At 40.4% G+C, this 23,659-nt stretch overlaps 1 protein-coding gene across 13 annotated transcripts in view; it reads left to right on the forward strand.

Annotated features, from left to right (window-relative positions):
- The window catches only part of SYTL2 (synaptotagmin like 2), a 61,583-nt gene that overhangs the window by 34,106 nt on the left and 3,818 nt on the right, over positions 1 to 23,659 (forward strand). For 3 of the 13 annotated variants that reach the window (XM_075077748.1, XM_075077606.1, XM_075077543.1), the window contains exons 5-17: positions 4,262 to 4,334; positions 4,906 to 5,005; positions 6,549 to 7,439; positions 8,201 to 12,241; positions 13,720 to 13,821; positions 14,799 to 14,852; positions 15,975 to 16,025; positions 17,142 to 17,236; positions 19,700 to 19,819; positions 20,798 to 20,967; positions 21,560 to 21,662; positions 22,074 to 22,244; positions 23,117 to 23,195. In XM_075077748.1, the coding sequence (XP_074933849.1) occupies positions 4,262 to 4,334; positions 4,906 to 5,005; positions 6,549 to 7,439; positions 8,201 to 12,241; positions 13,720 to 13,821; positions 14,799 to 14,852; positions 15,975 to 16,025; positions 17,142 to 17,236; positions 19,700 to 19,819; positions 20,798 to 20,967; positions 21,560 to 21,662; positions 22,074 to 22,244; positions 23,117 to 23,195 (6,050 nt within the window). The remainder of the gene's footprint in view (positions 1 to 4,261; positions 4,335 to 4,905; positions 5,006 to 6,548; positions 7,440 to 8,200; positions 12,242 to 13,719; positions 13,822 to 14,798; positions 14,853 to 15,974; positions 16,026 to 17,141; positions 17,237 to 19,699; positions 19,820 to 20,797; positions 20,968 to 21,559; positions 21,663 to 22,073; positions 22,245 to 23,116; positions 23,196 to 23,659) is intronic. The other 10 variants (XM_075078507.1, XM_075078279.1, XM_075078186.1 and 7 more) reach the window with 6 other exon arrangements.

The following is a 23,659-nucleotide window of genomic DNA, read 5'->3' on the forward strand; positions in this document are numbered from 1 at the left end:
CAGGGCAGCCTCTTAAAAATATATAACATAATGAGGTTTAAGAACATGTAAACAATTGTTTGGAATATGACCAACTTGGTAGTGGTCTTTCACTTGAGGTGATTTGATGACTTATTTTGGGTCACAGCCCTGCAAAGCTTGATAATTATTGTCCAGGACCCTCTCCTGCCCTTTGCTCCAAATTGTCAGAAATTAATCAGTCTGTATGCCTTGTTCATGTGTGCTCATACTCTCACCAATAGCTCAAGATAGAATCATAGAATCATTAAGGTTGGAAAAGACCTCTAAAATCATCAAGTCCAACCGTCAACCCAACACTACCATGTCTCCTAAACCATGCCCTCAAGTGCTGTATCTACACGTTTTTTGAACACCCCCAGGGATGGTTACTCCACCACCTCTCTGGGCAGCCTGTTCCAATGCCTGACCACTCTTTCAGTAAAGACGTTTTGCCTAATACCCAAATCTAAATCTCCCCTGACACAGCCTGAGGCCATTTCCTCTCATCCTATCACCAGTGGCCTGGGAGAAGAGACCAAGTCCCACCTCGCTACAACCTCCTTTCAGGTAGTTGTAGAAAGCGATAAGGTCTCCCCTCGGCCTCCCCTTCTCCAGGCTAAACACCCCCAGCTCCCTCAGCCGCTCCCAATCACACTTGTTCTCCAGACCCTTCACCAGCTTCGTTGCCCTTCTCTGGAACGCTCCAGCACCTCAATGTCCTTCTTGTAATTAGGGGCCCAAAACTGCACACAGCACTCGAGGTGCGGCCTCAGCAGTGCCGAGCACAGGGGCACCATCCCTGCCCTGCTCCTGCTGGCCACACCAGTGCTGATACAAAAGGTCTTCCCTCTAAAACAAGCTTATACATTCCAGGTTTTATGAGATAGTTGGGAGTGGACCTTAGGAAGTGATCTATAATATGTGGGCTGGATGCGTAGTTGTATTTACTTTGCATAAATACTTGATTAGATATCTCAGATTATTTGCTTCTAAAATATCAAAAGCTGAAGCAAGCAAATGTGGTGGGACTATGTGCAATTCATTGCTTATGATTTCAGTATGGGCTTATTTCATATGACTTGAGATTAGTCTACACAACATTGCATGTGGGAAATTGCAGGAGGTTTTTTAAAATACTCCTCCTTTCTGTTATCTTGATACCAGACTTTGAAAGAAACTGGTCTGGCATGGCTGTGGGCCTGTCTCTAATGGCAGGCACTGATCAGGAATTGAGAGGAAACACTGCTGGGAAAGCAATAACCCCACCAGCTTGGGTCGGAAGGGAAAGCCTAGACACTACACATGTTTAATATGGTTGTTAGGATAGCAGACCCGCAAGGAATTAATTGACTCTTCCTCTTGCAATGCCATAGTCTCAACCTGGCTGGAAGTGACAGGATAAAACAGTATCATTCTGGAGCTTGGCACTGCATAAAGTGAGTTCACAAGTGTGGGTCCTAGACTTGTGTAAGGTAAAAATTTGCACAAAAGCCCTAATTCTTAAAATCCATGTAATGTGTCTGGAATAATAGGGGTGCTGGGATACCTTGATAATGACATATTTATGGAGTACTGTTAAATTGCACTACCTTACTTGCACCAGATCCTCTGCCCTTCAGGATGAGCCCAGGAAAGCTTATCTATTTGGATGGGAGGCCATTTCTGAGTAGACTGTATTGACAATATCGACAACACCTGCAAACTCCTTTCTCCAGCTTTGCTCCTGCCTTGGCCGTGTTTCCTCTTGGTTTCTGTCCAGTCTGTGTGGAGTTTGGGCTTTCGCTGTGCTTCTCAGCACTTTGTTTTGCTGAATTACAGTGCAGGAATTTTTTAATCTGGGTGTATTTGTCAGCTTAGCTTTATACACTCTCTCAGATCAGCCTTGTGAATGCAGCGTATGTGGGAACTGTTCAGCTTTCCCACCCTAATGGGTTGAGGGTAAACTCATATTTTCAGACCCTTTGTTGTGAAACTTGGTTATAGGATCCTGGGTGTGGTTTTTTTCTCTACCTTATGTTTTATTCAGAGCAGGGTTTTCAGTATGTAATGCCAAATTAAGAACTCTTTATTCTATGGTAAGTCTGAAGACGCATTGCTTTAAAATATTGCGTGTGTTCAATGAGACTTCAAAAAGTTACCTCCTCACCTATAAAAACTGCAGACCGAAGAATGTCTTATCAGTTTCTTGCAGCCCAGGGTACATAACAGTATTTTCCTTGTTTAAAATAAGGGAAGGGTTGAAGCATTCATGACCTAGACCTTAAAAATCATGTTTGTCCTGTTGCATAGTAGATGTTGTAGATGAGACACAAAGCGCAGGTGCACACAGGTGCTCATAAAAGCAAAAACACAAACTCAAGTGTTTGCAAAAGCAAGAACACAAACTCCAGTTCAGCAGAACAAAGTTTCTTTAAATATATTTATTTTCAGACTTTAAAAAAAAAAGTACTAGAACTAAGGTTAAAAACTGTAATGTGGAATGATAGTTTTGAAAAGAAAAGTTGCAATATTGAGCTGTCTGAGAATTCTTTTTTCTTATTTAGGATCAAAGAATAAAAAGAACAGTAATAACCTGCTATACCTCATGTGTGCATATAAGAGGCTGCTGCAGTTACTATTGAAATATAAGCACAGTTATGTTTTTTTCACCTGTGAGATTGTTCCCGTTACAAGGTCAGCTCGTACCTTAAGTTTGTATGACTATGCAAGGCAGTGTATTTCTTAAATGTAGTGTTGAACCAAAAGAGCAAGGAAGAGATATAGAAGTTTCACACCTCAGATTACAACTGGTATTTTTTTCCCAGCCTTAAGGCTGCTTGTTACTGTGTCATCTTACCTTCTCCATAACAATCTGTTTCCATTGGTAAAATGGGAGTGATGTCGCTTCAGACACACGTGGCAGTCCAGGGGCCGGTAGCCTTTCAAGGGTGGCTGCCAGATTTTATTTCTAAACTTCAAGGTTACCTGTACTGTGCCCTGGAGAAGGTGGGAAAGTTGTTCTCCCCTCAGCAGGGCAGACTGTTGCCAGTTACCTGACTGGAGAGAGCTTTGTCCATGCGAGGAGGCAGCTCCTGTTTGAACCTGGAACTTGTTGAGGGCTGGGAGCTGTTTCCTTGTCCTGAGATACCACATCTGCCCTCAGAAGCATTGTCTTGTGGCTCTGCTGCTTACCAATCAATATCTGAAAGTCTTTTCTCCTGTGCCAAAGGTAGTTGACCAAAGAAATATTCAGTATCGCAATCTCCTTGTACATTTGTATTGGAAAAAACTGTAGCAGTTGCTTTCTTTCCTAGCTTGAGGTCCTACTTCCTACCTGGAGAATATTCATTTTTTCTGCCTTGTACTGTTTGCCCCATCCCCAAAATCATAAATGTGTAAGTTGGTTAATGCCAGCATTTTCTATATAAAGTTAAGATACTGAATGTGGTGGTTATATGAAGACCATAGCTGAATCCACATCTAACTTCCATCTCCTAAAAAACAAATGCTTTTTCATATCTGAGATAAACTGATGTTTAGATAAACTCAAATTATAAAAATCTGATTGTTTTGGAAAAAAACCCTTAGCACCGTTCTGCAAATAGATTAAATATTTCTTTATATAATGTAGGAGCTGTTTCTTCTAGCTGTTTTAATTTCCTCTTATTTGGACTATACTTAGTCAGGAAAACAAGTAATAACTCACTTCACCTATGCTATCAAACCACAGACTTTATAGATCTTAATTGAAAGAATAGCTTATAAGCTGTACCTCTGCAGGGATGTGTTGTCATCTGTGGCATGTCACATCTTTGCTGTAGTCATGATGGGGTTCCTCTGATTTTTCTGACTTGGATATTTTGCAAAACTCTATTTTTATCAGATTTTGGCACTTTTCTCCACTTTGATTTCAGTCCTAGAAGTATAAACGTAGGACAAGGATGGAGACAGCAGCACCAATACTGCTCAGAGAGTGGCTGTATTTACATAAAGGTTGCTCAAAAGATACCAGAAATACTCTTTCTGTCATGCCAATAGAAGTGTTATTGCATTCTTTAACAAGCAAAGAAATTTTGGTAAGGAAACGAAGCAGCAAGAATATCCCCTTGCTATGGAAAGGACAAAGTTTGCTTCTAAATCTGATGAGAACAAGCTAAATAGAAAACTTTAGCTGCCAAGAGGTTATATTCGTGTATGTATAAATAAATCTTTAGTTTGCTTTTGAAAAAGGCTTAAAGTAATGTCCTGTTTGCTGAAGTTGTTACGTGCTTTTTCTTTGCAGTTCTAAAACGATAACCTCTGTGTTAGACAAACCAGAGGAAAGACCTAGGAAGGCAGCAGTCTCACCAGTAAAGGTATGATTGAATACAGCAGAAGTTACCTTTTACATTTTGTGTGCTTCTTTGCTTCAGTTGTAAAGATAAAGGCTTGAGGAAGAAAGGTAACAAGTTGCAAAAAATGAGTATTTTTTTAATATGAGGGAGATAATGAAAATGACTAATAGTTCACTGCTAAAGTGCTGTTATGGCTATAATCAGTAGCTGTCTGTGCTTGACATTGTATCCAGGCACTTCAGCCACTGAAAAAAATTGTCTTGCTGTGTTCCAGTATCTCTACAGTCACAGAATTAGAGATAAAATTATTTAACTTGCAACAATTTGGGATTTTCAAGTGTGTTTAAGGGGTGGCTTATCTCTGCTGTTGGTGACTTCAAAAAGAACAGGATGAGGCTATCGCTAGGAATTCTGAGAGTTTCCTGATTGATGTTTAGGTTTTTTGTCATGCATTCAATTTAAGAGGCATGCTTTCCAATTCTTTGCTGACAGGGTAGTGAGGCAGAGGAAATCCCTGCACTTTCATTTATTTTGTCAAGACTGTACTGATAAAACAGTGCGACTGCAATTATAATGTTAATTCCTCTTTCAGCAAAGGAGAAATCCGTTTAATTCCACTGCATCAGGTGATAACTTGAACAGTGGGGAATCAGAAATCAGACCAGCCGCTCTACCTCAGCTACCAAAGAAGGGTAAATATACTTATTTAGCATATGACTGTGAATTTCTTGGTGGTTTATATGGAAATTATTTATGCTTTCATTGCTTCTTTTTGTAAGGTATCAAAACCTGTTTTAACTACTTGGAGTTATCAACTAGTTAATTTCAAACCCCCTGTAAAACATATGAATATACGCAGGAAGTGGCTGTCTACAGGAGTAGATGGGTTTTACTTCCTTTTTCTTACTGACAGCCTGGTCAGCATTAAGCACCCTATCTGAGAGGGCTGTTCGTCCTGGATTGCTGTTAAGAGAACAGAGAAATTTCCTTGAATTTGGCATGGCCATCTTTATGACCTTCCAGTCATTGCTGCTATTGGCTCAACAGAAGAAGCTTAACTCTCTCTTTGATCTTTATTTTTTTCCTTTGTTTCCTCAGTCCTGTTTATTTTCAAATACTCCCTTTCATGCAGTGTTCTCTGCAAGCAAGTAGATGAGTGATGATATATCGCAATGCAGGCACTTGAAGTTGTAATTTAGAGGTTCATACATGGAAGTTACTCTCCTGTCTCTGTGTCGTGGTTTAGCGGCAGCTCAGCCCCACACAGCCGCTCGCTCACTCCCCACCGGTAGATGGGGGAGAGAATCAGAAGGGTAACGCTCGTGGGTTGGGATAAGAACAGTTTAATAATTAAAATTAAAAGAAACAACAGTAGAAATGCAATGTAAAGGAGAACAACGAGAGGCGCAAAGCCCCGGGGGAGGGGGAAGGGAGGGGAGAGGGGGAACGAACCGCCGGAACAAACCGCACGCGCCGCAGCCGCTCGCCGCCCACCGACCCGACGCCGCGCCGCCTCCGCGCTGCCACTGCCCCCCCCCAATATATTGGCCATGGTGTCACATGGTATGGAATGAACCTGGCATTGGCCAGTCGGGGTCAGCTGCCCCCACCATGGCCCTGCCCCTCCCAGCCCCCCCCCCGCCACGCGGCAGAGCGCGGGAAGCTGGAAAGGTAGCCGACCCCCACAGTGAGGAGAATTAACCCCTTCTCAGCCAAAACCAGCACACTCTGTTATGAAGCTTGCCAACAGGAAAAAGGAAGACTTGCACATTAGTAATAAAAAAAATTTCACCCCTCTCCTGGGAGATCATTTCTGCATTTTACCGTGTTCCACATCAATGTGGAAGTAGCCTGTTTCCATTTCTGTAGGTTGCTGTTTGTGTTCTGAACCTGAAGAGGTGTACGCGTATTCAAAAGCTGCCCTTCCCTGCAAAGTGTGTCCCTTGCAAGAATAATGCTGATCAAAAATTTGGTGTACTCTTTATCTTTGGAGTCATCAATTAGTTAATATTTTTAGAATAAGAAATAACTGCCGGGTTTTAATCTGGTAAAAATTCCTGTTACGTACAAATGAAATCAACACCTATGTTGAACATCCACATGTGTTTTACTGTAGGAGTTTTTAATAAACCAATGTAATCACTGTATTCTAGGTCTGCACTGTGTCATACCCCTCTGTTTATGCAGATGAATGTCATGTAAACTCATTATTTCTTCTCTATATATGTCTTACAGAAGCTTTGTCACTCTCAGAAGAGAGCCAACCTGAACCAAACTTAAAAAATTATGAAACAGAGGAACATAAGAAGCCTTCTGTAGAACCTACTGATGAATCACAGAAAGGACTAGTTAAGCGTCCTGTCCCAAAAGCTAGAAAATTAATTCATAAGGCAACAGATCCCGTGTCCCAAAGAGAAGACTCTGTTCCAAAACAAGCCAAACAGACTGCGAAGATCAATGGCGTTGGTACACCACCCAGGGGCATTCTGAAGCGTAGTTCAAGTTCAAGTTCCACTGACTCAGAAGTTCGTGTTAGTCAGATGTTAGATGTTCAGAAAAAGAGTGCTCTTCCTACTGCAACTATTTTTGAAGGAGAAGCAGAGAAGAACTCTCTTACGGAAGAAGTGGAAGACTCCACACACGTTTCACTGGAAAAACTGAAACAAGTGAGGTTCTCATCTAGCACAGATAAAGGAGAACCTCTGCAAAGCCCACAGCTACACCGTGGTAGAGAAAAAGGAGAGTTTGATTTGTTAGAATCTGATGAAAAGAAGAGTGGTGGAAATAATGCTATTAAATCAGATTCATTTGGGAATAAGCAAACTTCTGCTGTAAAGCCTCTGGGAACCTATTCATCCGCTTTACAAGTAAAACCAACAGATGCCTTACGAGATGATACATCAGCATCTGGTCCTTGTGACACTAATAGGTCAGTCGTCCTCGTTAATGAAGCCTTGCAGACAAAGACCGTTACTCCTAAGAAACTTGAAACTTCACAGAAGACCTCCAGCAACAGCCTGCCAAACAGCAATAATGAGCTGAGTGTTGATGAGACACAGGAAAATAAAGCCCACCAGTTCTTGAGCCCACCAGTTCATGAATCAAAGTCACACAAAAACTTTACTGGTAAGAGACTAGTAGGAGTGAAGAACAGAATACAATAATGTATAGTACATTAATGTTTAAACCACTTGTATCTAAGAATTAACAACTAGGAAATGGAAATAGGAATGTGCTACATACTTCAGAATTAAATTCTAAATCACTTCTTTGTATTTCAATGCTCTAACGTAGTCAATATTTTTAAAATTATATTTTATTCATATTCTTAAGAGCTAACAATCAGATCAGAGCATGGATAGGCACCTTTATCGTGGATGATGAAGATGAAGTGTTAGCATTTGGATAAAATTCCTGTTATAAGGCCTGGTAGATCTGTCTGTATGGGAACTGAAGAATTTCTGGTGTACTGCTGTCGGCTGTCCTTGGTAGTAATCATGTTGTGACTTGGGGACTCATGGGACTAAACATAAATGTGCTGGGTTGTCCCTCCCCTGCCTCGACCCCCCTTCAATGTAGGTATTTCCTTTAGAATGGGGTTAGCCAATTTTATCTGCTTGCACCCTCAAAAGTAATACTTTATATATATCCAGTAATACTTTTATAGATATCCAGTAGGATATCTCAGTGCAGGAATATCTCAGTGCAGGAATTTATTTTTCACTCTCTTGCCTGCAGTATGGTTCTTTCTAAAAACACAAGGACAGAGAACTCTTGTCCCTGCTAACAGTGTTTTAAAAAAATCTGAGAGATCTTTCAAGATAGCTCAAACATCTGTAGCATCATGTGTCTGATTCCTAACTCAGATAAGTTTGTTTACATTGTAGATGAACATCAGCTTTCTGCTAAGACAGAAGCACATGAGGTGTCAAATACCAATTCTACAAGTCTTCAGCAAGGTAAGCCTGATCTTGTTGAGGAGCGAGGTGCTAAAACCACTTTCAAGCCTGACAAACATGCTGATGAACTCATGAAAGTTGCCAATGAATCTGTATCAAAAGTTTTAGATTGGTTCAAAAGAAGTTCTGGTACTGAAGATAGGAAACATGTGTCAGCTAGATCCCAAGGCAAGGAACCCGAAAAGGAAGTGGACTTCTCAACCAGAACAGCAGTTCTTCCTACAGAACACAGTGAGCCTAGCATAGACGGAAAGACAGAAGTTACAGAAGAGTTACCCTTTAGAAAGATTGAACAACAGAACAGTATTTCACCTGCATCATTTATTTCAGAAGATATACAGCTGGTAAAAGAGAGGATGAAACCTAGGAAAGGGGAAGAGAATGAGGCTCCAAATGACAAATTGCTAACTGAATTAGACTCTACAAGTCTTGAAGAAAAAGAATATCACCAAGACATCAAGCAACAAAATAAAAAATCAAATCTCACGGAACATCAAGAACACAAGCTACCAGCTCAGAAATGTGAATCGGAGAAGGCAATACAATTAAAAAGTAGACTGAGGAAGATCAGAGCTTTCTGGGAAGGGGATAAAACTATGCCCAGTCACAGAGAGAAAGAAGTTAGTATCAACACTAATGCATCAGGTGGCGGTGCCTTGAAAGGTCTTAGAGAAAGTGACAAAATAAAACCAACTGCAGTATACCGACCTAATGGATTGCATGATCAAAGCAAGAATACATTAAGAAGTGCTGAACTAAGTTGTGCAAACCAGGCTTCAAGAAATGAACATCAAAACTCTTTTGAGTTTGGACCAGGCCACGCAGTTGAAAAGCCAGAAAGAACACTTTCATCTGATGGCGAAGTTCATGAATATACAGAATCGCCAAAAGCCAATAACTGGCAGCCAAGTGTTGGTGCCACTTCAGCTTCCCCAGAAAGCAGAGACAAAAATGAGAAAGAAACACGTGAAGGAAAAGTTGCTGCTTGTTCCCAACAGAAGCCCAGCTTCCAGGTTTTGTCTTTAAAAGAAAAAATGAATGAAAAGTCCAAGAATCAAATTTCAGATCCTTCACAGTTCCAGATTTTGAGAAACTTCTGGGATACCAGAGTTAAATTACAGAGCAACGTTGATAGGGGAGATGTTTCTTTGCCAAATAACACTAGTTCAATAACCTATGGAAGAAAATCAGAGGAAGATAAAGGCAGAGATGGTGTGAGCAAGCAAGGATTAATTCAGCGACAACCCCAAACATCTGAGAGAGAAAAAACACAGACACTAGATTCTGTGGCATGTGAACTGCCTCTAGGAACTCCTACCCTGAAAGGTCTGAACGTGACGCATACAGAAAATACAGCTGCTGTCCAGCTGGACAGAAAACCAGTTATCTCAAAACCTCAGGAAAAGATGGGTCTTCCAGAGCAAGAAGTTAAAGAATGTGTAGAAAAAAGTGTTGTGTCATCAAAAGACCATCACATTTCCTTGCAGTTGCTCCAATCAGCTGGTGATAAAGATGCTTTAAAGGAGACAGCAGTAGATGACTGCCTATGTTTACCTATAGAAAAAGTGGAGAACAAGACTACTCCATTAGATATCCATCTTCCTAAAGAGGAAGCTGAGCTTGATGTATTGAAACTAGGCCTAAAGAATGGAGAAACGGAAGCCTCTGAGATGTCATCTAGCTTGAAACTTAAAGAAAACATTTCGAAAGGGACAGCTTTTCACTCAAATCAGTGCAAGGTCTTAGAAAAAATAGTAGAACATAGCCATGATATTTCTCCTGCTGATCAAAAAGAAGTAGGCAAAAGCACAGGAAAAGTGGATGTGGCATCAACATATGAGCATGAAGACAAAAAAAGCCTCAGGAAACTATTTAGGGAATGTGAACCTTTCTGTCTACCACACCAGGCAGCAGACAAGGATGATACTCATGAGGGTTCTCAGAGGCCTCAAGTTGGTTTGCAGAACCTGCTTAGAGAAACTTTCGCATTTCAACCTTCTGAATATAGAAGGGTGGGAACGAAAACATCTGATGACATGAATAATATATCACAAACTAATTGTAATGTAGAATCAACATGCCAAGAAGATACTGGTCAACCTGAAGAGGTCAATGAGACTATTGAAAAGTCTGTTGCCCCCTCCAGGGCCAGTGACTTGAGCTCTGCTTTAGAGAAATTGCTGAAGGAGGCCTCTGAAACACCACCTCTTAAACCAAAACATGCCAACAGCACAGCACAGAGAACTGCTGAGGTGGAAGTTAGAAGCACGACCAATGATCATGATGGAGAGTTGCCGCAGGAAATCAGTGAGACCGTAGAAAAATCCGTTGCCCCCTCCAGGGTCAGTGGCTTGAGCTCTGCTTTAGAGAGGCTGCTGAAGGAGGCCTCTGAAACACCACCTCCTAAACCAAAACGTGCTGACAACACCGTACAGAGGATTGCTGAGATGGAAGTTAAAAGCACGACCAGTGATCGTGATGGAGAGCTGCCGCAGGAAATCAGTGAGGCCATAGAAAAGTCTGTTGCCCCCTCCAGGGTCAATGACTTGAGCTCTGCTTTAGAGAAACTGCTGAAGGAGGCCTCTGAAACACCACTTCTTAAACCAAAATGTGCTAAGAGCACAGTGCAGAGAACTGCTGAGTTGGAACTTAAAAGCACGACCAATGATCATGATGGAGAGTTGCCGCAGGAAATCAGTGAGGCCATAGAAAAGTCCGTTGCCCCCTCCAGGGTCAGCGGCCTGAGCTCTGCTTTGGAAAAGCTGCTGAAGGAGGCCTCTGAAACACCACCCCCCAAAACAAAAAGTGCCAACAGCACAGCACAGAGAACTGCTGAGGTGGAAGTTAGAAGCACGACCAATAAGCATGATGGGGAGTTGCTGCAGGAAATCAGTGAGACCGTAGAAAAATCCGTTGCCCCCTCCAGGGTCAGTGGCTTGAGCTCTGCTTTAGAGAAGCTGCTGAAGGAGGCCTCTGAAACACCACCTCCTAAACCAAAACGTGCTGACAACACTGTACAGAGGACTGCTGAGATGGAAGTTAAAAGCACGACCAGTGATCGTGATGGAGAGCTGCCGCAGGAAATCAGTGAGGCCATAGGAAGATCTGCCCTGCCCAAGGCTGAATATGGAGTATTTGATGTTAACTTGCAGAAGCTACCAAAAGAGGTCTCTGAAACACCAGCTTCTGTGCTGGAAAATATGGATAAGAAAATGCAAGGTAAGATACAGACTACTCTAGGTATGCCTGCTCCACATCGAGAGGGAGATCATCCTCAAGAGATACAAGAAAAAATAGAAAAAACTTCTGTTTCAAATATTGCAAAATTCAGTGAATTCCATTGCTCTGTAGAAAAACTTCTTCAAGAAGCATCTGAAGCTTCATGTCCAATATCCAAAGAGTTATGTAAACAAGAAAAGTATGGGGATCATATGTTTCCCTCACAAAAAGAGACTCTGTTCATGATGACGTCACAGCCGCATAATGCTTTAAGTAGCTGTCATACACAGGTGACGGTAGCTATCAAAGGGGGAGCTCCAGAACAAAGTATCAAGGCTTCAGTAAGTGATCTTGCAGTAAGTGAAACTGAAGCCTCTGATCTTCCTAAAAGGAATAGAGATACTAATATAATAGAAAAGAGAGACATGGTTCCAGTTGATCCTCCTCCCTTGGAAGCAGAGACCAATACGAATGCAATCAAGACATTCAAGATAAATGAAGAAGCAAGGAGAGATGGAAGCACATCCTCAGGTGCCTCTGAAAAGAATTCAGAATTTAAAGCACTGCTGAAACTCAGAAGTGAAAGCACACCACTTAAAGACAAGAGAAACTCCCCCCGGCCAGGAGCACAACTCCGCCTAATGTCTCAGCATGGGGATAATGATGAAGAGGAAGGGGATGGCTCGAATCTGGGATCCAAGTTTTCAGATGAAAACTCTGATTCCCACTCTGGAACCAGAAGTTCAACTCGTGAGCCATTTGATTTCTAAAATTCATGGTGCTGGGTTGTTAAATATGGCTACAATATTTTTTTGGTAGCCAACTTGAAATACGTTAACCAGAAGCCTGTGCGATCCTTATTTCTTAATCGAATGCTTTGGATATTTTTTGGGGAAGGATGGGAAAAACTAATTAAGTCCTTTAATAGGAAAGTGTTTGACAAACACATACCCCATTTGGGTAAGCCTTTTTGGTAAGGGGAGTTTAGCAGCATGAATCAATCGCATCAGTCTTCATGATTTACCCTTTTCTTCCTCCCCCGTGGCATTGCCTTCAAATCGATAACATTGCACCACTAAAAATCTGGTATTTCTTTTAAATATACCAGATTAAAAGAGGGGAAAAAATACCAGTGGCTGACTGAGTTCATGCTTTAGTTTGACTAGCTTGTCTTCAAAGGTAAATACTTACCAGTGGAGTGGCTGGATATAAAGACAATACCAATACTCTGCGCTATTTCATTTAGCATTGCTGCCTGTTGCGCTAGAAGGTGGCCATATAAATGAAGTGGTCTGTTTATTAGGATTCTCATTATTTGGTTGAATGGCAGCTCTAGTCAATGTATAGTGTGTGACAGTCATCGAAGAGTTTAAGGTAGAGGAGATAATTTAATCTCTTTAATCTGCTGCTGAGAGACTGGGAATGTTTTCTTCACCTGGAGAATTTGAGAAATACATGAAGTTTCCAGAACCTGCCAACTTACTCTTGAGCCTGTTTTGAAAGTGAGATTTCAATGTAAGTCAGGGAAAACTCAAGACAAATGAGGGAAAGTGAAACATAATTTGTTTTTATCCATAATTACAGACGGCAACACTGTAAGGCCTGGTTGGTTGGCTGATGGGAGTAAAGTGAGGTAGGGGGGACAGAGGGTCTTAAAGGTTTTGGAAGGAGCTAGGTCTTGATTCTGCTCTTAGAGGCAACTGCACAATTCCAGGGATCCAAATATCTCCACAGCTTGGGTGTTTTTTGTTTTTCAGGGTTTTTTTTTGTGGTTGTTACTCAGGTATTGAAAAAAAATTACTTTCACTGAGCAGAAAATATAACGGACAAATTTACAGAGAGGGAAAAACTAAAGCTATAAACTTTGTGCTGGTTCATAGCAGGAAGGTTAAAAAATTGTCTAAGAACAATATAGGATAAACAGACTTTAGCTATTAAGTGCTGTAATTGCCTGAAACCCCCTTATTAGTCAGTACAGAGACACCTACACAGGGCAAACCAACAAACCTGCCTGACGGCCAAGAGAATCTACAGAGAGCAAATGGATACTTAAAATTAGACAATTATTTTGTTTATTTTGGATTTATTTTGTATTTTCATTGAATGTTCGGTGCCTTTGTTAACAGTCAAAATAGATTCTCATGACACGTGTGTGGCTGCTTGTTTAGTGACTTGCTTAAAATAGCATGTCTGTGTGTGCAGTGTTCATGTCTTTTGTCTTGTAACAGGTTCAGAAGAGGAATTAAACCCTGTTTTGATGGCTTTGAAAAGGAGTGCAGATAGGAAAATGCCTTCCAAAAGTCTAGAGGACATTCCATCAGCCACCTCAAGTGAGCACAAAGCTTGTGTGTCTCCCATGACCCCCAGTTTGGCTTAAACTTGTTCACGCTGGTCTTCCATACAGCTTTGCCAAGTAGTGTTTTTTTGTCTTTGTTTCTCAATAAGCCGTAAGCTTGTCCTGTGGAACTGAATTCTTTTCTCATGCAGTTTAGTTTTCAGTTCTTTGTGTTAATTTTGAAACAACTGGTCTATGAAGCAGACATCTATCAAAAATGCACTGTGTCAATCAGTGATGAGCTGTTTCTTGGATAGTTTGTCAATGGTGAAAGTATTGGCAACTACCCAAATTGGTAACGAGCAATAGCTGCCTTTGTCTCCTGGTTGCTTGCTTGGGTCAAATTAGTAGACAGCAGAAGTATGAAAAAGTCATCTTAGTTTAGCAGTGTTTCACCTGTGTATTCTAGCAGTTAATATACCAAACTCACTTTAAGAGAATACAGTGGGGCAAGATTGTACTTAAAATTAATTCCTGACTTCCCCCTGCAGCCTCCTAGGATGCTTTGGGGCTCTTTTTAATTATTATTCCTGTCTCCCTTTACCCAGCCCCTGAACGTTTTCATGCTTATCCCATGTCTAATGGGGATGACATAAACTGAACTTATATTTGTAAGCTGAAGTGTGAAGGTGTAGATTTTGAAAGATGTTGGCTATTGTTGGCAAATTACTCTTCTAATACTACTTATGCTATTGCTTCCTTCTAACTAGTTTCTAGGTTTTAGGTATGCACTAACATTGTTGCAACAGCACGCTGGTAGAACCTGAGTCAACGTGAGACTGCTGCTTGGATGTAGGCTTGAAGTAGCGTGTGAACTAGAAAGCATGTCTTGCATTTAACCATTCCCGTGGCTCCGCTGGTTTGTTTGGGTTTTTGTCCTCATTGCTCTTAATTCTGTGATTACCACTGCCATCCATTTTATCCTACCGAACAGCAATATTTCTAACTATGTGTTACTTCTTTCCTGCACAGATAAAGGAAAAATAAATAATCCAAAGGAAGAATTAGCTCTTAGTGCTGAAGATGGTAAATATCTTTTGTGGAGTTTGTTGTTACTTCAATGGCCTTTGTTTGCTAGTGAAGGAGTTTTGAAACCAAGAACTATATCACGCTTTTAGATTTGATGAACTTCAGCATGACTTAAATGCTTTTACAGAATTTTGTTGCGTTGCTATGTTCTTAAGGACTATACTTACCTTACATCCTGCTATATCTGTATATATGTTGAATTTGTTTGTTCATCTGTTGCATTATAAGGTGCAAGATGACTTTTGCTCAAAACACCCTTCAGAATACATCAGTTGAACAGAGGCCTCTCTTACAATGCCTGTCTCAATCCAGCAAAGTAGAATTGCTCTAAGCAACAGATGATCTGCTGGGTCAGCTTCTGTTGATATCCTGAGTCCATGAGTGCATTATGGATGCCTTACTGTTAAATTTTTCTGTATGCCATTAGAAATTCCAAATCTAAGCAAAACAAAAGCAAATCTGCTCCAAGAGCATGTGAAGATGAACATAATAGAAAACCACCAAATAACACCGAATATGGTGGAACTTAACACACAATTCTTTATTTACTGCATTATGGCACTATAGTTCTAAAAAACAGTGCACAGTTGCAATAATTGTCATATTTTAGATGCTTTAAAGCATTTTGCATGTGGGTGGCCTGTAGTATAACAGGATGATTGTAGTGTAATAGGGTGCACGCAACGTCCAGTAAATTAACAAGACTTAAGTACCGTACTACACTTTTTGCTTTCAGATGAAGACCCCCTGCTGAAGGACGCTATGTATTCAATATGAAGTGTGTAGACACTTATCTGAAAAGGGTGGGGGTTTTCTGAGTTAAATTTGTTAAAAGTGAAATTTTGAAAAAATGACAAACAGCTAAGTTGATAGCTCTACAGACAGAATAAGGCAACTTCATTTGAAGAAACTATTCACATTTTTGCTTTGCTTAACTTGCACCCTCATGTTACCTTTGTTATGATCCAGGTCCTCAAAGGAGGACAGCAGTGCAAAACATAAAAACCTGTGGGGTCTGGGGAAGTCAAAGACTCCCCACATATAACATATAGTGACGCTATTTATAACACTGCAAAGCTGTTTGTGCTACTGAATGACTGTTGTCAATATTGCACTGAGCAGGTCCAAAACCTGATCAGCATCAAGAGAGGAATGAAAATGCAGCAGGAAGTGAGTAATAGGATTCTTCCAGCAGACAATGGAGAGACTTCTCCACCTATATTTAAACTAATACATTAAAAATCCCTTTTTTGTTTAACAACTAACAAGTTATACATCTGGACTAGCTACTCGCTCAATGGGAAAACTGCATCTAACTGCGTACTGACAATAACTGATATCCTGAGCACTATTTAAACTTCAACAGCAAAAGCTTTGGAAAAGCTGAGCTCATGCCTTGCAAACAATCCCATCATGTGTGCAGTGTTTCATTTTATGCAATAGATACGTGACCCTGTATCTGGCTGTTTGTTGCCAAATAATTCTTGGTTGTACGATATTCAGTATCAGTGCGTTTCACAACGTGTATCCAGTCCAAGGATACACAGCTTTGGTGCATTATTAAATATAAGTGGGATTAGAGCACAGAAAATTCTGAGAACTGTGGGCTTACCGCAAACAGGGTTCTTGCAAGGCTAGTTTGTGCAACTAAGCTTTGTACAGTGAAAGGACATGGATGTGAAATTCGGCAGAGGTATACCAAAAGCTGGAGGTGGGCTGCAAAAACCCTGCATCATTAATGAGATATGCATCTTATAATTAACTAGGAATACTTGAAACTTCTGAGTTCACGTCTAAAAATTGCTTGATTTACACACATGTTCCTCTTGCCATAAATTTGAGTAAAGAAAAGAACAGGGCTTGGCCTGTACACTAACTTCTTACCAAGAACCTTATGATGACTCTAATGGCAATGATGGCACGGTTGGTGCGTGAGCACACTTATCCTTGTTCTAGGAGGAAAATCTAGCAGGTAAACTGAAAATGTTTATCACATTTGAGGAGAATTTGCTTGCGGCACTTAAGCTTGTACATAGCGTCAAGCGATGTGAACATTTCTCCTCCTGCCAAAGTTCTTTGGTCAGTGTCGTAGGAGATATCGAAGGATGACAGCTAATGATAGCTTCTCTGAGGATGGGGCAAATCTTACATCCACGTTGTAAACTGTTTGTGCATGTGCATGTATTTCATCTGAAGTTGTTTGTTTCTAACCCTGTCCTGTTATGGGATCGCACTGTTTTGATGTACAAACTTATTTTTGAAACCTTTTGAATTGCTACTCTCCAGTTTCCACAGTGCCTTCGCAGCCTGAGAAGCTGTCTTCCAATCCTGAAAAACTCAAAGGATTGAGCAAATCAGTACCATCATTCCTACAGGAAGAGGTAGGTTCCATCTCTGAAATATTGTAACTAAAACTTCTGATTGCTGTGGTATTATGTGTTTGTCAAATAGTGTGTTCTGGAGCCGGCCAAGCCAGTTTACTGTTGGAGCATGGCATGGGGGTTGAGCTTGCGGTGTAGCAGTCAGGAGATGATCCCAAACAGCCTGTGGTTGATTAACCTCTGGAAAGCTTTAGTCCAGTAAATACAGGTTTATTGTCACTGTACAGCTAAACACACAGAGTGTGTTTTCTCTAGGAGATTGAAGCATAGTGAACACTTGCTGTTATTCCCAAAGGCAATCTCTAGCTTTAAGCCAACAGGTTTGGGTTTTTTTCCTTCAGAACATACATATGTGCATACATTGATTTTTCCTCAGAGCCTAAAATCTAAAATGAATGTGTAAGTCCATAAGCTGGAGGCCTTTGTCAGAGGAATATTAGCTTGGTGTTCTGCTTTGGCATGTAGGTTCAGGTACCAGACTGTTACCTCTGTGTCAGTGAAATTTCAGAATTTAAAACGTACTGTGCCTTTATGTCTTTTATTGTTATCATCATCATGGTGTGGGCCTTCAAATAAGCTTTGAGCCCATATTCAAATCTCCTAAAACAATACCAAAGTCTGAAAGTGGCTTGAACTGGCTGGTCTCTGGTTTCCCAAACAGTCAGTGAAGAGAGGAGTAGAGACCAAGTGCAAATGTCCCACCATAAATGCCTAAAAGAGGTAGTTCCATTGGCCACAGGGAACAGGGAACTCTGGAGAATAGGAAATACATCATCATTGTTGAACTTGGATAACAACATAGATTCTTCCTTTTTTTTTTCCTTTTTCTTTCTTTTTTTTTTCTTGAGTGCCATAGTATGAATGTGAATTTATACAGTAAATGTGCCTGCAAACTTCTCCCTCCCCCAGGCTGTTAGCAAATCAAAGTTACTGATGCTGTCCTCCAGGTCTCCCAAATGGGGGTACAAACACCTGGGTCCTGTCAATGAGGGATGTGCATTAGTGGACACAGGTTTAAATGGGACACAGGAATTTGGGGCATAGAGGTCACAAAAATACCTGTGTTTGTGCTATAAAATCAGGAATCGCTGCTTACCCCAGCCCTTATCACTGTAACTGTAGCATAAATATCAATATTTTGAAATATTTTTCTAAAAACATGCGTCTAAAAGGACTGAAGGGTCAGAATCAGTAATATGCTGTGCCCTGTTTTACCCCACTCCCTCCTACAGTCTGAAATAATGAAAATGTGGTGATACAGGTTTGATTAATCTTACCTTAGAGTGCAGAACTTAAAACCATTCAGTGTCTATGAATTATATCTCTTTAGTTAAAGATTCTCTAAAATAGGGCATCCTAATGCCCCTTCTGCTGAAAAGAATGCACAGGAAACTTTTCTAAGGCTGTTAACATTGCAACTTGGATGGATCAAGATTAGCGTTTCAAGGACATTAGTCAGTCCTTACCTTTTGGCCTCTGAACTGGGGAAGAATCCTGGCGGGCTTTTACTTAGGAGTTATAGATACAGCCAGAGAAGCTACAATCAATGGATCTTTATAAAGACCTGTTCAAAATGCTTATATGCTAGATATTTATTTCTATAAATATTAATTGTTTTAACGTGTGTAAAAATTGTTATTCACTAATCTTGCATCTGTTCGTAGATCTATGACAGCAGTTCAAAACTGTACAAAGGAGGGGGGAAGCCTTGTGCATTGTTCGAGGGTGGAATGCAACAGGGAGATGACGGTTTCTGTAACACCTTGCGTAGGAAGATGCCAAAGCACACATGAGAAGTAAAGCATCGATTCTTTAGTACAGTGATAGGATAAAGACAGAATGGGGTTGTGAGCACACAACCTGACAATGACCAAGTAAACCAAAACTGCAGTTCCCTGAAGCAAAAGCAGGGCCCTGCTTGCCCTATTGCAAGTGGGCTTTTTGCAAAAGCCAGTTGTATCCAGTGCTGTTCTACTGTGCGTGTTACCCTCCAGCTGACTGCCTTAAATGCAGAGGCTACAGAATTGATGGTATTCGCTAGATAACGCTATAAAACTGGTAAAAGACCTGAGCATGATCACCTGCGTAAGTTTATTCATGAGATAGTGAAGTAGAGAAGTTGAGTTTAATTGTTCCAGTAAATTAACTTTGCACTTTGTCATCGCTATTTGAGATTTAAAACCAAACAAAAATCAGTAATACAACCAGGTTTTAAAAAAATACAATTCTTTCCATCAGAAAAATTCCCTTTCAACTTTGTTTTAAATGCGTGATCTAATTTAAGAAATATTAATTACTGGTGTTGGTACTACGAGGGCATTTAAATTCAGGTTTTCACTAAGACCCAATCTGCATTAGAATTCTGGGTTGATTTTATTTTTTGTTCGTTTGGGGTTTTTTTTGTAATGTTCCTTGTGGCTATAGAGAACCTACCCAGACTTTCTTTCTGTGATGTTTTTATAGAGTGATGACAGAGAGACAGATACAGCATCAGAAAGCAGTTGTTCCCTTGGCAGAATCAAGAAGAGTCCCAGCTCTCTAACCAATCTTAGCGGCTCTTCTGGCATGGCCTCCTTATCCTCTGTATGTAAACCAAAGCCTTGTTGCAGTGGCACTTTGCTTTGCTAATCTCTTCGGTATTGTTTTGGCTTCCTTCTTATTCCTCTGATCTTTCTTCCCTTGGCATCTCTGTCTCCTTCCTTTCCTCTCTATTAAATGAACCCTTGCATGGAATCGCCTAAACAAAATAAAACTGGTTTTACTTTTCTTGCTTGCTAGTAATATATTGGAGCCGGTTCAGGACTGCATTGTGCAGCATGCTCTGTAACACCGAGCAAAGGATGGCTTTTACCCTAAGAGCTTACATTCATAGCTGGAAGTAGGGATCAATTTATATAGAACAAGCATTTAGAAAAGGAGAAGTGGGGATGGGGGAGAAATAGATGAAAGTCTTGGAATTGGAACATGGGGTGCGTAATTATGTCAGTGAACTAGTTAACCAAAAGTTTAATGCGGACTTTATTGGGAAAAGGAGAATTTTGGGGAAGGATATTGAGATGCAAAAAAAGTGTACATCCTTCTCTTTCTATCTGTATAGGATTTAATTCTCAGGTATGTTTTGTTTAGGCATCTAATTCAGCCACAGACTTCATCTCTAATCCTTTTGTCAGTATTTTCAGAAGGCCTGTTGTCCTAAACTCTTAAGCTCTGCTTTCGGCAGATCAGCTGAACTGAATATATAAGTAACGTTTCAAGGATCCGATCACAGGCAATCTCCAGACCTACAGCATCCTATCGCTTTAGTTCTTCTATCTGATCTATTGCATCCAGAATTTTTCTAGAAAACTTGGCCTAACACCTTTGATTTACAAATAACTTTCTTTTATTAATCTGCTTGCTGAGGAGCTTGTATAACAGTGCCCATTACATTTCATTATTATATCTGAAGGGACACAGTTGATTTCTTTACTGTCTGAATTCTGAGCGTAACTTCTACCCTAACCTTGAAGTATCTGGCGAAATGCAACGCCTGGAAAATTTTTCTCTTCTTGTATGATACAGGTGAGCGGAAGCCTAATGAGCATCTGTAGCGCAGACTTTGGCAACGTTGATGTGAAGGGGAACATTCAGTTCGGTATTGATTATGTAGAACAGCTAAATGAGCTCCACATTTTTATTTGCCAGTGTAAAGACTTGGCAGTGGCAGATGTTAAGCGACAGCGTTCAGACCCGTGAGTATAAGCAGAGTAATTTTTTTCCTAATGGATGTTGTTCTTTAATGTGTAAAAGAAAAATGATTTGGTTTTTTCCAATCACTGTAGCCTGTTGGAATAAACAACCAAATAAATAAATGAAGAAGCTATAACGTGCTTTACATGGTTTTCTCCCCTGAACTGAATATAGAATCGCCACCATAAAATGATAAATATATTAACATGGGAAGATCGAGCTTTTTAGAATATGAAACTCTTTCAAAATTCAACTTTCCAAATGGTAAATCGTCCTTTGGTAGCTTTTCAGTAGGATTAGAGCCTATAAATATGATATCTAGGCATACTGTAGTTACATATTAGGTGTAAGTATGTTTTGAGGAGACGTTTCAACAGATTCCCCTTGGCAGAAGGAGGTTGATGCCTTACCTTGGAAACTATTGTTATAATCCACCACTGCTCTTCTGTTTCTTAAATGTAACAAGCTTAACAGCATAATGGCTAGTTAAGTGGATTTCTTTTACTTTATAAGCAAATACTTGTGTGTTTGGAAGGGGAAGTTGGAAAGGGTGGGGTTTTTCTTGCTCTTCTAACCAGCCTGTCCACATTTCAGGTATGTAAAGACCTACCTGCTTCCAGAGAAATACAAGCTGGGCAAACGGAAGACCTCTGTCAAAAAGAAAACTTTTAATCCAGTCTATAATGAAATACTGCGGGTATTTATCAAACTATTAGTAGACATGAAATACTGCGTGCGTGAAGTATGAGGAACCTTAACTTCCAGGCACAGGCTCTCAAAAGAGACGTCTGTGTGAGGATGAGGTGGATCGCTCTGTACAAGTACCTGTGTCCTTCCATTGCTAGGCTACCTCTGCAGTGTACTCTGGGCACAGCATTGAGAACGCCGGTGGTTGTCTGCTTCTTGCAAACAAACACAGGCTAAGTGTGAGCTTAAGATGCTCGAAATACAAAGTAAAACATGAATAGAGTTCGTTCTGAAATGAAGAAGTGAGCAGTTACAAATGTATAAACCCAGACACGTTTTTTTCTATCCTTGTCCTTTCAGACACAGCACTGATAAAAACCCAGCTTGGTTTAATTTTCTTCTCATTTCTTCCTCCTGGCAGTATAAAATTGAGAAGGGTCTTCTAAAGAACCAAAGCCTTAATATCTCTGTGTGGCACAACGATACCTTTGGGAGGAATAGCTTCCTTGGTGAAGTGGAGCTGGATTTAGGAACTTGGGACTGGAACGATAAAGCCAACAAGCAGAACAACTGGTTTCCACTCAAGCCAAGGGTAGGTTACTAAGGGTGGGTTAGCTCTTTTGTATTTTCTGCTGTGTAAGTGCAAAACTAAGTCATTTATTTAGGTCTGGTCTGGCATGTTCTGTGGTTTTTGTGTTGGTTATAATCATAAATACCTCTTCAGTAGTAAATGGAACATACAGTTCTGAGGTTTCTACTAGTCTAGCAAGTAGCTAGCTATGATAGCAGGAAAAACTTTCTCATAGTCTGAGGAGTAGGAATTTTGAGGTGTTTTTTACTTATGTCATGTTGCTGCAACAGACACCTGCAGGCGCTTGTTCCCTGAATAGGAATTAAACCTCCTGAGACTATAGAGCAAGTGCAGCAGCATTTTAATATCAGATGTAAGGATGGCATCCATGTCTCTACGCCTCTTCTTTGTTAACGGGCTTCAGCCAAAATCTAAACGTTTAGCTAAGCCACTGCCAGAGTGTATTAAATAAGACACAGCTTTCCTATCGAAAAGAGTTTATAAAATTGCACTTTCTGTTGCACAGAGAATAAGTTTCCTCATTGAAAGAGCATATGTTCTAATTTTAAATAAATGCACAACAGTGGAAAAGATGCCCCCCCAAAGCCTTTTGGCCTCTCCCGGGTCTTGTTTTCTGCTTTAGTGGAAGAGCTGTATATCTGTGGCACTGTCAAGTGGTTAAACATGCCCTAAAATCTTTTCATATCCTGTAAACTGAGGGAAGACTAACGGATAAGGAAACAAGGGAAAAAACTTGCCTCATGTAGAAGCCAGGCTTGTTCCAGTGGAAAACTTTTCAGGGTAAACTCTGTGCATGAACTGCACGGTTTGAAACTTGTGGGTTGGTTTTTGGTTTTTTTTTTTTGTTAGGTTTTTTTCCTCTTAAATTTCAGACTTCAACAATGGCTTTTAAACTGGAAAACCGAGGGGAGATGAAACTAGCCCTCCAGTATGTCCCACACCCTGTTGGAGGTAGGCACTGCTTCTTCGTTTGGGTTTGTCAGGCCTTTGGGGTTTTGTTCCCTGTTTTTTTTGATTGCTTGTTTTTTTAAAAAAAACCTGTTTAATGTTTTTCAGCCAATTCAGACATCTTGTTTTAACATAAAAGTAGATATCCTTTTTTAAATATTATTTTCTGGAGGATCGAGTCACCCTGGTCCTGAATTCAATTTCAGATCCAAAGATCACTTTAGGGTTTCTGTAATTTTTAATGTTACTACAGAAGAAATTACCTCACTGTTATAACCTTAAATTTGCAATGCAGTCTGTATGTGTAACAAAATTCTGTTTTCTCACTAATAATTTTAGAGATTATAAACCATCAGGCAGGTGCTGTGGGGCATGCTAAATAAACAATGACAACACACTAAATTCAAGCAATATTAGAAGTAGAAAATAGCAATAAGTATTTAGAATGCAGCAATTTATAGCAGTAT

This window comes from Phalacrocorax aristotelis, chromosome 1 (genome assembly GCF_949628215.1).
Source record: "Phalacrocorax aristotelis chromosome 1, bGulAri2.1, whole genome shotgun sequence".
Lineage (NCBI taxonomy): Eukaryota > Metazoa > Chordata > Aves > Suliformes > Phalacrocoracidae > Phalacrocorax > Phalacrocorax aristotelis.